Below are 18,048 nucleotides of genomic sequence, written 5' to 3' on the forward strand. Positions count from 1 at the left end.
CTAACAAGCGATTGCTTTTAGACGAATGAGTTGAAAATGAAGAGGAAGATGAGGCTGATGATGACGAGGAAGAGAAGTAGATGGATTTTTGGTAGTCAATGATCTGCCTTATTCTGATTTTTTCAGCCTCCTTTTGTTGAATGGAAGGTGGATCTTGATCTATGTCTTCTGTTATTTCAGATGCCATTTTTTGGAATTGAGATTTGAAGAATGTGAAGGAGTTTTGGAATGCCAACGCCACATGAAATTAATATTGGAAAAGCCGGCAATGGAAATAGTTGTTGTAGACGATGACAATTGACAACTTCTTACTCGATGACTATTATAGAATAATTTTGATGGTATTAAGATATTAATGTTGACAGTGATTTCTTAACAAATTAAACTATATATACAATATGTATGTTTGTGTTTTGCTCATTACCGTGGAAAAGGGGAGTTTCCAGATTCGAAGTCTTAATAAACAGTCCTTATTTCCTCCTTGAAATAATGTCCAACATTTGTATTCATGGTATAAATAGAATTTACATACTGTAACCAACAATCTATTAAATAGGAAGATAGATGAATGTGTGCCTGCAACTTCATTTCCAATGATTAACAATTAAATTAAGAAAACACTAGTATTTTTTTTCCTGAAAATTAGAATTGGAATTTGATTATATATACAAATCTACATTAGATAAGCAATAAATGGGAAGGAAAAAGGGAAGCAGATATTCCATAAAAAGCACGTTTACACACTACTACAAAAAGCTGTGAGCCTCAGACACTTCAATCTTCATCATCACCTACATTCACCTCTCCATCGCTCATCTGCATATCAGCTGTCTGATCAGGCTCAGGCTCAGGCTCAGGCTCAGGCTCAGGCTCAGGCTCAGGCTCAGGCTCAGGCTCAGGCTCGGGCTCTTGCCGCCTCTGCAATGGCTCATCGTCTTCATCTGATTCTGACAAGGCCCTTCTTCGTCGATTTATGCTTGAAGGTGCAGCCTGGAGCTCTCGGGTGTCAGAAAAAAAAACACAGCGAAAAGAAAACCTAGGACGAGAGAGAGAAAAGAGAGAGAGAGAGTTACTTCTTCATCGTCTACATCAGAATCTTCTAGCCCAGCTGCTGCAAGAAGATCTTGGGGAGCATCTTCTCTGTCATCAGCATCATTTGTCTGATTATATTGCTCTCTGTAGCTTGCATTGTTGTCGTCATAATCCATCTCCTCCTGATCGTATGTCTCAGCCTCTGCTTCCTCAGATTCATCGCGTGATTTCTTATCCTTCCTCCTCCGCTTTCCACCTTTCCTCCTCCTTTGCCCTCCCTCCTCATCTTCAGCCGGTTTCTCTTTCCGTTTTGAGGAAGAACTCTTCCATTGTTCCTTTAGGAAAGAAAAATATAAAACCTTTTAGATGAGATATTTCTTAGATGAGAAAAATGACTATTGGAGGTTTCAAGAAGTCCCCAAATATGATTTTTAAAAGAACTGCTTACAGAAATCTCGGTGCACGTGATTTACTGGTAATAATATGTGATAAAATAGAATAAAGAATTGGAGCAAAAACCGATTACCTTGATCCGCTGCAAGTGTTTCTCTTGTTGCATGACTTGCTTAAACTCATCCTCCTGCTTTCTTTTCTCCAACTGCGATTACAAGTTTGAGAAATTTGAGTAAAATTAACAGGAGCAAAACTTTTTTAAAACATTAAACTCTGAGACAATCACCTGAACTTTTCTCTGTTCTTCTGCCTTTCTGCGGGATTCGTCAGCCAACTCCATCTGACGCATGACCTCCAATCTCTGCATGGTCTGCATTTCTTCACGCTCAGCAAGCTCACAATGGACGTTTGCAGCTTCAAGCAAATGTTTGCAGTATGCAACATGAGTCTCAATCTTCTTCTCGTCAAAACCATGGGAGTGGAGGTTTGAAGCTGCAGACAGCAAGCTGAATACGCGAACAGCGTTCTTGAGCTCTGCTACAGTAGCCCGAATCTAGTGCAATGGAGGAACAGATCCATGTGTGTGACACAGAATAAAAACTGAATTACAAACCAGAAGAGTTGAAAAATCTATGTTATGATATTCTATTTAAATGTAAGGTGGGGCATCAGACACATCCATGGCATGTTAAACTTCTTGGTTTTGGGCAAAACAAGAAGCAGCTAAATGAGAAATAAAAAGATCAGTAGAAGATTAACCTCATCCACGGTCCTTTTTGTCTTTTGAAGTGTTGACGTTGAGAACTTCTGTAGAGTAACTCCAACATCAAACCTCAATGTATAATTTGAAGGAGCCATGTGGATTGCTCTTAGTAATGTCTTTTTACACTCTTGCCATTGTTCTGCTTCATAATGTGTGCGTGCTAAGTAGAGAAGCACTTGACTGTCAGTGTTATAGAAGAACTTGCGGAGACAGTTTTGATACTGCACGGATGAGCATGAGCATGATTCATTAGAGGGTAAACATTATCTCATGAAATATTGAATGGAAATTTTCATGAGTTCTACCATTTTCACAGCCAATGCAAAGTTGCCTTGCGCAAAGTGAACGTGAGCCACATTGATCCACACATCTGGCATCTGAACATTAAAAACTCCACTTGCAGCTTCTTGAACCTGTCAAAAATGAGAAAATGAGAGGAGCCAGTTGGGCATATCAGTCATAAGTATTTAAAGAAAATGCTGCTGACCTGTGTGAAAAGATCCTTAGCAATATCAAATTGCCCTTTTTCAGCAAAAACCATACCAGCACCATTTGCAGCGTACAGATTAGCAGATTGCAGTAAAAGAACCTGCAAGAATTGTGAATGTAAATGAACTAGACTACAATACATGGCTTCGGTTCATTGAAAAAAGGCTAGAGGCTATCATGAGCATGTGGGATTTCAAACAAAGCGTGTAGCCAACTTACCTTTGTATATAGTTCCTTTGCCTTCTCATAATGTGTAGCTTCCAACTTAGGAGCTCTTTTCTCATTTCGATTTGCAGCAAAGTAATTCCAATTTCCCTGTAATATACAGAGGCAAGAGCGCAAGTTGGTTTACCGCTAGTTGATACCGATAAATACAAGTAAATACATTTCATTTATATAAAAGAAAAGAGATAGCATGAAAGAAAACGCTTTCTTAGTGTGTTATGTACCAGACAAACTGCAGCATAAGAATCTTTCGCATCAGTTGAGTCCTTTGCAGTCCGGAATGTTTCTTTTGCCTTGACCCAATCATCATTCTTTAGTTCCAAATCTCCAAGCATCAGTAAAGCATCTGGGCACTTCTCATCCACCTTTAGTGCATCCCCAATCTATGAAAAAGAGCCTTGTTGAGTGAATCAACAAAATAACCAATAAATGCAAGCATGTATACAAGAACACTAAGAAGGGTTTCCAGAGAATAACAACCAGTTCGAGGCTGACTTGAACATTGTTTCGAGCTTTTGCAATGGCAGCAAGCCTCAAATAAGCATCTGTGTACTCTGGATACTGAAATAATTGAAATACACAGACAAAGATTACCAAAGATAACTTGCACAAAAAAAATAAGTGTGATCAATCCAAAAGAGAATTGCCCTTATTCACCATTCCTTAGACTAGTCATCAAATATCTTCAGCTTCTAAGCAAATTATTATCAGTTAAAGTCCACAAGGAAGAAGTGGTGTCTGCTTAGTATATGATATAGCATTAGTGCATCAAAATTATAGAGAAAAAAAAGGTTATCAGCATAAGATCACCATTCTTCTAGAGAAAATAATACAGCTGAAAGATAACATCAAGACATGATACTATGATACTCTAAGGTAACTAAAGAAAATTAGCTGTTTATCACTCCCATTTCCTTTTATTTTTACTAGATCAATTTATGTCATTATTTAAACGGAGGAAAATTAGCATGCCAACAATTCAATTCAAACATGGACCACGGGAACTGAGAATCTGGTTACATGCAAGCATTGAAAAAGGAGCAGAGGTGTTTAAACATGTTGCATATCATAGTATAGAACTTAACATCAGACACCAACTTCTCAAAGACTAGACATTAATGTGTTCTGATATCCAATTATCCATCATAATAAGTGCAGTGACCAGAAAATTGTTGATTGATAATTTGATACCTTATACATTATCATACGGTAAAAAGTGCTGGCTGATTCAGTGTTATGCAGCTGCTCCAGCACCCGAGCCAGATTAAATAATGCTGAAACTTTATCCCATGGAAGTTCAACAGATAAGCCTTGTTCCTCAAGCCGTTGAAATAATGTCAAGTCTTTGTATTGACGGATAACTGAGCTGGCATCAACAGGATACCGTACACTGTTAATTAAATTAGCTCGGGCTCTACGATTAGGGCTCAGTTGCTCATTTTGACTTCGGGCTTCACCATTTGTCTGTGCCTTGTTTAAAATAGATTCTCCTTCAGCATCAAAAAAGTTGCACCATATGCCCTCTCCAAGTGCTTCCTTAAATGCCTCTGCTGCAAGCTGGAAAAGAAAATGGATTTTATTCCATCATACACGGCTGGATACATCCCAGGATTCCTACCACTGCCCAAGTGTATCGAACTGGAGTATCCAAGAAGAGGGTCCTAACCTCAAATTCTCCCCTTTCAAAATGGAGTACGCCAATATTGTTAAGAAGCTCTAAAGGTACTTCCTCATTCCCTCGTTTCAGCAGATTACGAGCCTGTAAAAAGTTGCAGACTTCAGTAAGCTAAGTTCTAAGATTCAATCTAGTAATAGCATCACTGGCTAATGATTTTGGTTTACTGATATCAGTACCTAGTATAAATCTTTTCAAAACATTATGTAGCACAGTTAGATAAATATCAAATAAATCTAAAGCAATAAAGAAGATATCACTATGTGCACAAAAGGGAACAATATTGAGCCATTGACATAAGACAACAGTGACTGTACAGTAAGCCGACAGCAGTGCACTGGGAAGGCACTTACGGTTTTAAAGGTGTCTAAGGCAGCATTGGCATCTGTTGAAATTAATAGGTCACCAAGATCCAGAAATGCCTGAAATCACGTAACAATATATGATTAAGAAGATATTCTCACACAATTTTTTGTAATCAGCTCAAAACTCCAGAACACTCGTACTTCCTACTAGTGTTGATTTACATTATTACATAACTCAAATTCCACTCTGGTAATTAAACACTTTCAAGTCCCAACTGAGGTCTTGCTGACCAAGCTCTGGACAAGATTAGTACAGCATCAATGCCAAGTACATAATTCAAGGGAATTAAAGAGGCAGTTGCATCACTTCAAAAACATATTTATGTAGAAAAATGACAATATTCTCCATGCGGTATAGAAACAGCTGAATAGAAAGGGGAAAAAACATAGATCAGTATGATCACCTGAGGATCACGTGGATCAATTTTTGTGGCTTTCCTGTATAGTTCTTGGGCTTTCTCAGGCTGCTCAAGTTGAACATAAATGTGTCCAAGAGCCTACCCCAATATAAAAAAAATTAGTAGTTCCTCTCTAACAAATGCTGAAGTCATTATAAAATCCAATACTTACTTTTAATGTATCACAATTCTCTGGTAGAACCTCCAAGACCTTTTCAAAATTTGTCAAAGAACTTCTTAGATCTCCTAATTTGAGTTGCACTTGCCCCAAACCTATGTCAAGAGACAACAAAGATCAACTACAGTTGTGGAAAAATAAGTAAGAACCTAAAAAGCTGATTGTATCTTAGAAAGCCAAGCAGCTATAAAACAGGGATATTTCAGATTAATGTGGGTCGTGCAGTCTAATTAATGCTTGGATGTAGCTTACCTAAAATGTCATACGAGAGTGTACCTAAAAGGATATGGCTACAATAAGCAAATAAACCTCTCCCATTATGCGAACACTTGTGAAGCTGTCTTACTGATATACTTCCTCCATCCACCAATACAAGGGGCGTTTTGAAAAGGTTTTAAGAAATGTAGTAGAAAGTTGGTTGAAAAGGTTAGTGGAAGGTGGGTCCTATCCTACTTTTATATATTAGTTTTATGATAAAATGTGAGTGAGATAAAGTTAGTGGAATGTGGGGTCCAATACCAAAAATAGAAAAAAGCAAATGGGAAGTTTATTGGTGGACGGAAGGGAGTAATAACTACGTCATTCCATTATAAAATTAAACATGTATGCTTTCAAATATTATGTCTACAATTTAGGTAAAGATTTATGCCCTCTTAACGAACAGAGTGAAATCATGAAGTATCTTGTTTACAATCACTTTTTCTTACCAACAGTAATCAGAGGTAATTAATAAATTCCTATAACAAAATAAAAGGTTAATCGGCATTTAATGACAGATATTCCACTGACATATGGCAAAGTAACCAACATACCATAGTAAGGTAATACAAAATCATGGGCACTATTGCTCTCCTTAACAGAGGCCATATAATACATTCCTGCCTTTTCATAATCACCCTGAAAACAAACAAATGTAAATAAATATGATCAGAACAAAATGAGAATTAAAAGGGAACAGTGATAACCAGATATACTTAAACAGGTTGATGTGGTTCAATTTCAGTACGAGAAATCAAAAGCTTATAGCGATGATGCATTGTCTGAACTAGACCAAAACTAAGTGTTCAATGAAGCACGGATGGTACAGAGAAAAGTATGAATTAAGGAGCCAACCTTGCTGTGGTAAGAGCGAGCCAGATTGTAGTAAGAATGTGCCTTTGTTGGGCCATGCATAGTTACAGCAAGCGCAGTTTCAGTCAACTGCTCAACAAGGAAATGTTGACCAGTGAAAAAGAAATGATTAGCAAGATAATTTAGTGACATGGCACAGTAGGGATAGATCTCAAAGGCTTGCTGCATCTTTTCCATCCCATGCCTAATATCAAAAGCTGCAGACATCCAAGAAGAGATGCGAAGTAAGGTTTCCAAAGTACACCAAAAACAAAACTCAGGAGATCATAAAGTGTCGAATGGAGGACCATCAGATATTCAGGATATACACAAGCAGTCCATATTTTCAGGAAATAGAAATGACGGATTCCACTATTTAAGAAATGCATAGGATAGTTTCACTTAGACCTATCGCATTAATTGTGAGATGTTTACGCCATTACCAAAATTAGATTTTGAACTTGTCGCTAGTGGCTAATCATTATAGAAACTTGCAGGATGAAAGTGCATATGGATGCAAATCCAGGACACTGAAGAAGGCTTTGTCGGGATTGCTACATCACCAGAGCCTGTTTTTATCATTCCTTGGAAATCGAAAGAAGCCCCAATGTTTCTACTATATACAGCCAGTCTACCATGAATCACAAGATTTTACAACTATAATGATCTGGTAAATATCAAAATTATCACAATATATGAAAATTCTGGACATCCTAGGCTGGACACAACTTGCAGATCCAGAAAACTAACCTTCATTAGTTTGCAAATCTGAAATCCCAAGTGCAACAAGTGCTTCAACATTATCCGGGTCTAACTGCAATTTGAGAGGTTGTAAAACCAGCCATAGTCAACACTAAGTTAAAAAAAACGCTGTTCTAGGTATGAACAGTTAGTTGATTCTCTCATGATTGATGACCACTTGCCTGTAGAACACGATGAAATACTTGCTTTGCCTTCTCAAAACGACCCAATTTATAATGGCAAAGAGCTATCCCAACTCTTACAGAGGGGGCCCATGGATAGACTTGTAATGCTCTCTAGCAAAAAAAACATGTAAATTAGATGTCAGAAAGTAGTTTAATAATTGAACTGAATCATCTTGCTCGAAATAGAGAGGAAAAAACTGAACCTTGTATAACTCAAGTGCTTCAGAATATCGACCGCGGTTAAAGTGAACACAAGCCTGAAAAATATTAGAAAATTATTGTGTTATAAAAATGAAAATGCCATAAAAATCCAATGAGCATCGTAACATAGCATATGCATTCACATCAATACTAAGATGTGAAGATGAATATGACTGCCATAGATCAAAATGAATAACTAAGCCTAAGATTACATTTAAAACATGGTTGCATGAATTCAAAAGAAGGTAGGATTGGGGGTGGGACCTCCTCATTATTTGATTTTTGACTTTAGGGTAAGGAAAAGGTACCCACGTTCAGACAGCGGCAGAGGAGACTTCAGGGGATTATTATATGCAATCAGGCATGTCAAAACATAGGATCAACTAATAGAGTATGTATGATATGGTGATAAAATATAAACCCCCAAAGCCAGTAATGACACGCAGTCTACAGAACAATCAATCATGAGATAGACCTAAAAAATGTACTCAAGTACCTGTCCAAGAAGAGCTGGAACATTATCACGATCACCATCTAATACAATTTTGAATGCATTGAATGCCTGTTCACCATCTCCCTTGGCCAGTAAAAGCTGACCTACAAAAAGTTTAAACACCCAGGTATAAAGACAAATCCAATAACCACTTGGACAAAAAGAGGGTCCATTGGCAGCATAGCCAAAGAAAACAGCACTATATTTAATATTTGTAATTAAAAAAATAACAAACTACTTCATCTGCATACTTGTAATTGTCTTCAACATACAGACATAATTCCCACAAAGGTCAAAAAAATATTTTCCTACCCTAAGTAGGTATCTTGAGCAATCATTCTTGATATACCTTCTCGTTATTTTAAATACATTAAGCGGTGATGAATTTTGATTTTTGTTAGGTAGTAGTAAGTATTAAAGTGGATATGCAGACACAAAAAAGCTCCATGCAAGAGAAAACAAACTAACGCCAATAGAAAAAGAAAGTTAATTCATATTACACTTGTCGAATCAGGAAAAGCTCGAAGTAGCACCAAATAACATGTATAAACATAAAGGTTTACCTTTGCCAATCCAGGTTGAAGGTTCATGCATGTCAATCCTTGACGCCTTGTTATAATACTTTGTGGCCTGAATAAAATAATCTTCCTTTTCCCTATATTTTGTCTCAATTTTCCCAAGGTAGCTGTAATATGCCCCCAAGGCATTCAGAATTGCAATTCTCTCATACCTTACATCTGCGTAATATTCATCAATTTCTGCCAACCATTGAGATTTGGTCATTAGTGGAATTACTCCAGGACAAATAATGTTGATCAAAATAAAATATAGTAGTTGTTCGTTCATAAAAAATGAATATCGAAGTTTGAGTATTAATAGAATTACCAGGACTGGATCCTTCCTCCAATATTTGTTTAAATTGATCCACCTTTCCTTGTTTGAAGTACTCCCTCTGCACCCAAACGAACCAATGCATGATATTAGAATCCTAAACCATCTCATGATCAATAGTAACAACAAAATAAGTATTTATCTGAATAATCAGTACATGGATCATATCTCTAAGAATTTAAAGGATGCCATTTTTTATAGTTTGTTCTTCTAAAGTGTTTCAGTTTCAGGCTATCATCCTCTTCATGTTTTAATTGCTATTCTAGACACTAGCTCATCAGAAGGTTTCTTATGCACATTCCGGACAAACTGAAAAGTGAGAATCCCTGAGTTTCTCATCTACATGGGCAGCCATTCTGACTATTGCAGTGCGTCTCTACTTCACTATATCCTCCTACCCTTATTTATAATAACTATAGCTCATCTGAAAAAAAAATTTAATTCAAGCCCATCAATTTCACATTTATCCCAGTGCTACTTCTTCTAGGTTACTAAAATGACACTCAAAAAAATCAGAACTCTAGTGGAGGTAAAACCTCTTCAGTTCCTCTCTCCAAGCTACTAACATGACATGTACTCATGTCACCTCAGCTACTAAAACAATATTATCGACATAGAGCATGCATTCAGACATGGTTTTTTGTATGTGTATATTGATTTCGTCGATTATTATTGCAAGGAGGTATATTCTAGAAGTTGGCCCCTGATTAACATTGGCAAAGTCAATTCAAACTAAATTTCTTTGGCAACTTCTATAGCTCGAAACTGAAACTTTCAGATATATGAACCTCACAGCAATCAATAAATCCAGCTCTATACACCCAAACTTTAATTATATACTCAAGACACATCAAGAGAGCGGCAACAGCTCGCATCGCGAGTTCACACTAAATTCAAAAAATACCGCGATTATGAGCCACAGATCGAGCGGCGCTTGCTCGGCCTTCAGAATGTCGAGGATGTCGGTGGCGTCCCGTGGCAGCTGATCAAGAGCCACCCTCACCTCTTCTTCCGAATTCTGCACTGGTATATAAACGCAAGCCATAACTTCTGGAATCAAATTTCTCAAGCTTCTCTCTCAGCTGGTCCGGAAACGGCTAATTCCCCAAAGAGAACGTCTCTATTGGCCGGAATTGGGACCGGAAGACGGTGGCGCGGCTAGCCCTAGTTGAATTTTGGGGGCGTTGTAGTTGTAAATCCGACGACGGATTTCCGGTGACTGTCTATTTATATGAAGGGTCGCAAAAGCGGATTCGGATCCAATTATATACCCGCTTTCCTTATGTAACCGGTTTCCTTATATAACTCGTCTCGTGTAAGTGAATCGGCCCATTTATATGGTGGTTCAACAAGCCAGGCCCATTACTAACCTCCCATTTTGTATATGCAAATTGTATGACAAAAACTTTAATTAAATTAACATGGTTTGTGCAATATTATATGTCCAATCTGTGTAGTCACCAGTGAGGATGTGTGCAATGTGTATTTTGGCTATAAAATCCAAATTAACAAGTCACAGCTATTTTGAGCTTTATTTTATCACTATTATTTTGATATAAATAAATATGTGTATATTATAAACTTTATATTTTTATATCATTCGGATTTAGTGCTTGGAAATTATTGCAACATCGTCGCAATGATGGACAATGGATTTTGATCATCTGACATCGTGTAAGGGGAAAAAGACAATGTACGAGTAGTATTTTTTGTAGTTTACTTTAAGTTTTTTAGTTTCATTTTATTTGCTTTTTGAGTTTATAGGGTTTTATAAATGTTTTATGATTAGCTGATAATTTTATTTTCACTGCGATTTTTACTTTATAATAATATTAATTTCATTTCAAATAATTAAAGTTTATCTGATAATCTCCTAGTTAAGTCATTCTTATACTCCCTTCATTCCTGAAAGTTTGTCACATTTTTTTTCTGCACTAGTTTAGTAAAAAAATAATACTAAAAAATAGTTAGAGTGAAAAAAGTGTAAAATAAGAAAGAAAATAATTTCGTTAAGACTTTTTTCTCTATATTATTTTTTCTCTTACTTTATCCTCCCTCCACTTTAATTATTATTAGTATTATTATTTTTGTAAAAATAAATGCAGAAAAGAAGTATAACAAATTTTTAAAGACGGAAGAAGTAGTATTTTATTTTTTTTCATCAATGGGCATTTTTGCACCAATTTCGTTATTTGAAAATAGTAAGTATAGTAGTATGACTTTTCTGGTTCAATCATTTGATTCATTTTAAACTTATAAGTTCAGTATAGAGCAATACTGAGCATATATTATACCCTCATTGATTGCTACAATTAAATTTGAGGATATTCTCTCTCCTCCCCCCAGTGATTTCGTACACAAACTTAAAGGCTGGGGACAAGGAAAGAAATAGGTTCATGCATGTGAGTCTCTCTCTCTCTCTCACACACACACACATGCACATTTGCACTTTAATTCACCGATAGATGCATTATAGAGATAGAGAGAGATCGCACGTGACACGTTAAGACACAAACGTGCAGGGCACGTGAGTATGTTGGGCCACGGCCCACCTCCCTTATCCAAGAGAATCTTAACACAGAAACTACTCTATTGGGGTAAAAATCTTAAATTTTAATTTCAAGATCAAGCCCACATATATTAAATTCCAGGAAAAGTGGCGACATATAAGGAAAATAAAATTTTATATAAACTTTACTTAATTTAATTTAATCAGCCTATGCTTTCACAAGCAATCATCACAATTCAAACACTACAAACTCAACTAGAATTTTTATGAAAATATAAAAAAATTAACCAAAAGAAAAGAACACACGCAATCACTTGTAGTCTATAGATGCGATAAGGCATACTGCAATCGTATATTATAAAATATCGGGGAGAGGATCCATTTTTTGCAGTCAATGGTGGATCTGCGGCGGCGCTTGCTGGCCGTGTGGCGGCACTGGCGGCTTGCACTGATAGCACTTGGCGAAGAGGCCGAATGTGTCCACTTGTCGGACAAAATTGGTCACACTTGCCCATCCACCAAACCCGAAACCAACAACCAGTATCCACAATACAATGAAGGTGTTGATAGCGTACATGGCCGCCCAGCTTGGCATGAAGGGCGGTGGCTTCTCGGCTGCATTCTGCAACGTCGAATATACATATTTCAAGAATCTTTTGATCAAGTGTAAAAAATTTGGAAATTTTGTAGATAAGTCTCTAACTAGATCAGATCTTGTCAATCAGTGTGGCTTACATTTGTATAAATGGGACTTGCATACTAATCAAACATATATAGTGAGCCAAAAAAATTGAAATATGAATTTGACTAATGTGAAATTTACAGATAGAAATACAGTAAATTACTAAATATGGATTTTAGGTGTGACAAAAATTGGGCCAATTTAGATTTAAAAGTGAAGGCCAGCTCATATGGGGACATAACACATCTTGACTGTAGCATATAACTAAATAGAAAATGACTTGCCACCTATATATCTTATGGTATTAGAAAATTTCCAAATCTTTGCATTTAATGCCACTGCTTATATTTATTGTCTCTCTACTTAGGCCTCTTAGCCACTACTCTTCCCTTCATACGAGGTCGATATTTATATATTTAATTATTTTTATGTCTATTAAATTTGTAACTATAATATTGTAAATATAGCACTTAAATGATCGATGACACAAGATATTAGGTGAATCGTAAGTATATACCTGACGAGCCGAGGCTTTTCGATAAGTAAGCATATGAGCAACGGAAGGGATGATGTAGACGGTGAAGCTCACGAGAAGGGCTCCCACGGCAGAATTGATCGGACCGAAGAACGGGAAGATGATGGCCAAGAACCATATTGGGATCACGACCGGCAGCCTAGCAAGTGCCCTAAGGCATATGCTCTTAGTGTCGTGCATCCCGATCACCTTCTCCCACACGAAGTAGAGTGGTGTGCACGCGAATCCGAATGTGATGAACTGAGAATTTGAGCACATAGTTAGCACTCAATGAATGAGATATATGCAATCGTAAAAGCATTAAAATAGACAAGGTCGGCACCTGGTGGATGAGCATAAGGATGACAGCGGCATCGCGCCACGCGTTTTTCGGAAGGAGGGAGAAAGCGTTGGAGTGATTCAAAAGCTCGTCGCCAAACGCCCAATACACGGCGGAGGACGATGGCAGGGTCAGAGTGAAAACGTATAATGTGGCGTACAAGTAGATGAATTTAAACTTTTGAGGTTTCCACATTGCGTGCATAATTTCACTGTCATTGCAAAACGATAATTAGACTTCCAAATCATAGACAAAATACACTCAGTGAGTATTTCACTAAACCGAATATCACACGATAAAGATGCAAGAATCCAATTACTACTATAGAATAATTTTTGTTCAATAATTCTATGATGCAAAAGTGTTACAAAAGGAAGGGCAAATTTGACATACTAAATCCACCCCTAAAATCCCTAAAATACCCTTACTTCTTTCACATGTAGTAAAACTACTATAAATTCACTCAAATATTTTAAATTAAGAAAAAACCTATAGGAAAAGTAAATACTCCATACTTCTATAATTAGAAAATATTTTGTTTAGACTCATTTTCCACTAACAATATTTTAGTTACTCTTTTTTTTAGTTTTTTAATTTATCAATTGTGTATTAAAACCTATGTCAGTTTTTTAATTTATCAATTGTGTATTAAAACCTATGTCAGATTCAAATTTTTAACCCATGCCATTTTCAAGCTTTTGTTTATAAATCCACCACTTAAAAATTCCCTCATTTCCTTCCCATGTAGTAAAACAACCAAACATTCACACAAATGTCTGAAAAAATGAGATAAACCTCAAATTCAGTTACTGACCACAATGCTAATGTGTTTTTCTCTTTTCTTCCTGAAACCAAACATTTTTTTTTTAAAAAGTAGGAAATGAATAATTATTGTCAGTTATTTAGAATCCACAGGCAGCCGGAATAATTATTGTCAGTTATTTAGAATCCACAGGCAGCCGGCAAAAGCTGCTTAATAGAAGCCAGAAGAAGAGAAGCCAACAAACACACACTCAAACAAGCAATAAGTATATACACATTTATAGAGAGGAGAGAGAAAAAAAAAGCTTACACAGTCACAGCATGGCCACCAAATGTATACAGTATATTAGTGGCACCGGTGAAGTAAAGCACAAGTTTCTTAGCCCCAGAGTGGTGCACATCCTCAGCCTATTCAAAAATCCAACATTATTACAACAACAAAAATGGAAATTTGGTTCTACCACTAAAACGAGAAGGGTTTAGTTTTACCTGGCCATGAACCAGGGCTGCAATAGTCATGTACCAAGCAGTGTATGTAGTCATCCCAAGTCCTAGAAACGACCAAATTCGGTAGTTGTGGAAAGATGGGATGAAAACTGTAGTAGCACAGCATGCTCCAAATATGTATGTCCAAGTCCTCTTGTCCAAATGATCATTAACATAGTATATGTTGCTGCGTCAAAAAATTCAACAACAAATGTGTCAAGATTCCATCTTTTTGTCCAAAAAATCAAATGGGGTCTCACTAAATCCGATTAATTTTGGAATTAGACCAGTTACAACACCTAATAAATGTGTGATAGGAGTACTTTTTTTATTATCAAGATTCCATCTCTATTTCAAGAAAATTAAAAGGGTATCTTTTATTACATGGGATACAGCTTATTTTGGAGTAGAGGATAAATTTCAAAAACTAACAAAATGCATTTAATTTTTTCACAATCAAGATTCAATATCTAATTCAAGAAAATAAAAAGGGTTTATCTATAAATACTCCACAGCTCAATTTCGGAATAGAGGATAGATCTGGTGTCGTGTAATAAGTAAATAAATCTGAGTAATTTTTTTGATCATCAAGATTCGATTTTTATTTCAAGAAAATAAAAAGGGGTGTATCAAAATCCATTTAATTTCGAATTTGGGATAAGAGTGAGAGAAAATAAATCACCTGGCGCAGCCGATGAGTTGGATGACAGAGCCAAAGAGGAGGAAAGTGCAGTTAAAGGCTAATCCCACGGCTTTCCAGTATGGACCAAGTAATCCATCCAGCACTTCAAACCACTGTTGAAAAAAGTTAAAATTAAAAAAATATATATATTACTAGTACTAGAATGGATAGTTAAAATTGTATTTTAGTGGATATTTTCAGACCTGTATGACATGATTCTTGAAGCTTACACCTTCTTTCTCCTTTCTGCTGCGATACTCAATGTACAAAACACTGATTAAATAAGCAGTCCAGCTCCCAACCAACCCATAAAATATTTGAAATATTATTCCAGACAGCATCCCAAGTTGGGAGAAGGAATAGGGAAGCGTCAGCAACACTTGAGCAACCTTTGCAGTCAAAATTAAACAATTCAATTTTTATAAATATATGAAAGAAGAAAAAGGAAAAAGGTTTAATTACTACTTACTTGGTTGGAGGAGCAGCTGAACCAGGCGTCCCAGGCGGAGCCGCCGTGCCAGAGGGCGTTTTTCACGCTGAAAACGGGCTGATCCTCCGCCTGCTCAGCCGCATCCTTGCCGTCATTCTCGGCATCGTTGAAGGTCGAGACAATGGCTTCCTCTCCTTGCTTCTCCGACAACATTGTGTTTTTTCCCTTTTTCAGACAGATCTGATGAGTGAACAAAACAGACAAGGAAAGGAATAATCAGACAGTAACAAGAAAACGAAAGCCCAGAAAGAAACTCACAGATCCAAAACAAAAATAAAAAAGAGGAGGAGAAAGACAAGACCTTGTTTGTTTTTTGTATTTGAAATTTCCTTCAATCTCAAAAAATGGATGATGATGATGATGGCTTGTTTTTATGCAGCAGCTATCAAGAATTTGAGGTGTTATTAAATGAGAAAAATAATTGCGCTGAGGCTAAGCTATGAATTTTCTGCAGAAGCCACAAATATCAAAGTGCGCTCTTCTTCAAGAATTTCTGGTGAAGGCGGCGAGAATTACCTCAAAAGGAGTGAAAGAAATCTAGCTAGCAGAAGCAAGAGAAATAGAGTGAGAGAGAGAGAGAGAGAGGTGAGTGAGGAGCAAAAAGAGGACTTTCTGCTACTATTAAAAGAGCACATATTTATAAGTAATTAAACAACTAGGCTTGGACTCTCTGTCACTCTCTCACCCTTTTTTAGTTCTTAGTTTTTACACTGGTTTTTGAGAAACGCTAACTTAAAAAAAATTAGTGGAATGCGGATACTATTTTTACTTATTTAGTCCTTCTTCCCTAATTAATTAATACTTTTATTTTATTACTATTTGTGGTAATGAATTTCATATTCCACTAACTCGTTTCCCTCATATTTTATTATAGAATTAATATAAATATAAGTAAGATTCATATTTACACTAACTTTTTCTATTACAGTATTAAAACTTGTGGAGTAATGATAAACAACCAAATCGTATAAAGTGATTTTGATGTTTTATTTTTTGGTAAAATAGAAAATGACTCAACTAAGGTGGGACATCTCAAAAGGGAATAGACTCAACTTAATTGGGACGGAGAGTAATTTTTTTTTAAGTCAACTTTATTTTGTTTAAAATAAATATATATATTTATCATTTGAGTTAATTATTTATTAATTTTTGTCTGTCGTTGTAATTGATACGGAGTAGTGCATTTGTTTTTTAAGTCAACTTTATTTTATTTGTAAGTGAAATAAATAAAGAATAAAATAGATGGGATAGTATTTCTATATATAAACTGTTTTGAGTGATATATTTCCAAATAAAAAAGAGTAAAAAAATATGGGACAAAAATGAATATTGTTTTATAAATGTTTACTAATAATAGATATACTAAACTTTTATATGACGCTCGTTTGGTGAGTATTAATAAGGTTGGTGCATATATATTGCGAAGCTTTGGTAGAAAATGTCGAAATACTATGTCACGATTCACCAACTTTATAGTATTACTAATTGAGTCGAATCTATTTCACATTCTCAACATTTTTATCATTATAGCCTCAATTACAATTATGAAAATATATAGTACTTCTACTTAAATCAAGTTTAATGTACTTAAAATTGGATGTTTGAACTATTGTCAGATATCATAAAAATTCTCGGTAAAAAAATCATAGTAATATTATCCACATAAATGCATCAAGAAAAATTATAAATATTCTATTAAAAGATAAAAAATGATATGTAAATACAACGGATCGACTTTTCAAAAATACATGTAAGGCTTTGTATTTTGAGAAGTGGTTGAAATTCCCGTTTGGAATTCTTCTTCTTCTTCTTCACTGTATTCCACTAATGATTCGAATTTTTGATTGAGTGATAGAATCAAGTGATTTGGGTTACTTCACTTCATTAATGGGGCTCACCTATTTCAAATAGGTAAAATTATGAACCGTCCCCTGTCATTTTTAGAAATATTAATCATATCACAAATTTGATAGTAGTAGTAGTATTTTTTTTCTTTGTTTCATAATCTTAGGTTTTTAGAGAACTTATATGTAATGTCAAGGACTAAAAATAATCATTTAATATATACATTTAGTCAATCATGTCTTTAATGTTTATAGGCAAAACATATTCTCAGGTCCTTATACTTTAATCAAAATGTTCATTAGGTCCTCATACAATTTTTTCGTTTTAATAGGTCCTTATACCTTTCTCATAAATTTCATCACATCCTCGTACAATTTTTTCGTTTTAGTAGGTCCTTATACTTTAATTATAACTTTTATTAGGTCCTTATACAATTTTTTATTTTAAGATATTCTTTTACTTTTATCTTAGATAATAATTTATATTTAATTAAATTTAATGAACCTTTTAATTTTATCATTTAACTTATCTTATAATTATAAATATTCAGGAAACGTATCTTTCAATATAAATATAAATAATCAATTGAAAATTCGGAT

At 35.5% G+C, this 18,048-nt stretch overlaps 2 protein-coding genes across 2 annotated transcripts; both read right to left on the reverse strand.

The window, feature by feature from the left end:
- Positions 1-642: 642 nt before the first annotated feature.
- Positions 643-10,349, reverse strand: LOC125222514 (protein CTR9 homolog). Its single transcript, XM_048125175.1, has 24 exons — positions 10,044-10,349; positions 9,134-9,200; positions 8,812-9,006; positions 8,252-8,352; positions 7,758-7,811; positions 7,552-7,665; positions 7,379-7,442; positions 6,632-6,846; positions 6,331-6,415; positions 5,513-5,613; positions 5,347-5,439; positions 4,931-4,999; positions 4,569-4,661; positions 4,094-4,459; positions 3,383-3,463; positions 3,127-3,285; positions 2,897-2,992; positions 2,676-2,777; positions 2,494-2,601; positions 2,185-2,409; positions 1,712-1,978; positions 1,559-1,630; positions 1,074-1,367; positions 643-990 (listed from the first exon to the last, which is right to left on the reverse strand). The coding sequence occupies exons 1-24, from the start codon at positions 10,182-10,184 to the stop codon at positions 775-777; spliced, it is 3,378 nt and encodes a 1,125-aa protein (XP_047981132.1). The 5' UTR covers positions 10,185-10,349; the 3' UTR covers positions 643-774.
- A 1,457-nt stretch (positions 10,350-11,806) lies between these two features.
- LOC125222268 (auxin transporter-like protein 2) lies at positions 11,807-16,194 on the reverse strand. Its single transcript, XM_048124787.1, has 10 exons — positions 16,121-16,194; positions 15,906-15,986; positions 15,584-15,784; positions 15,318-15,503; positions 15,115-15,227; positions 14,436-14,619; positions 14,257-14,354; positions 13,188-13,395; positions 12,848-13,105; positions 11,807-12,270 (listed from the first exon to the last, which is right to left on the reverse strand). Exons 3-10 carry the CDS (start codon positions 15,755-15,757, stop codon positions 12,040-12,042), a joined length of 1,452 nt encoding a protein of 483 aa, XP_047980744.1. The 5' UTR covers positions 15,758-15,784; positions 15,906-15,986; positions 16,121-16,194; the 3' UTR covers positions 11,807-12,039.
- Between the last annotated feature and the right edge of the window lie 1,854 nt (positions 16,195-18,048).

This window comes from Salvia hispanica, chromosome 4, assembly GCF_023119035.1.
Source record: "Salvia hispanica cultivar TCC Black 2014 chromosome 4, UniMelb_Shisp_WGS_1.0, whole genome shotgun sequence".
NCBI classification, from domain to species: Eukaryota; Viridiplantae; Streptophyta; class Magnoliopsida; order Lamiales; family Lamiaceae; genus Salvia; species Salvia hispanica.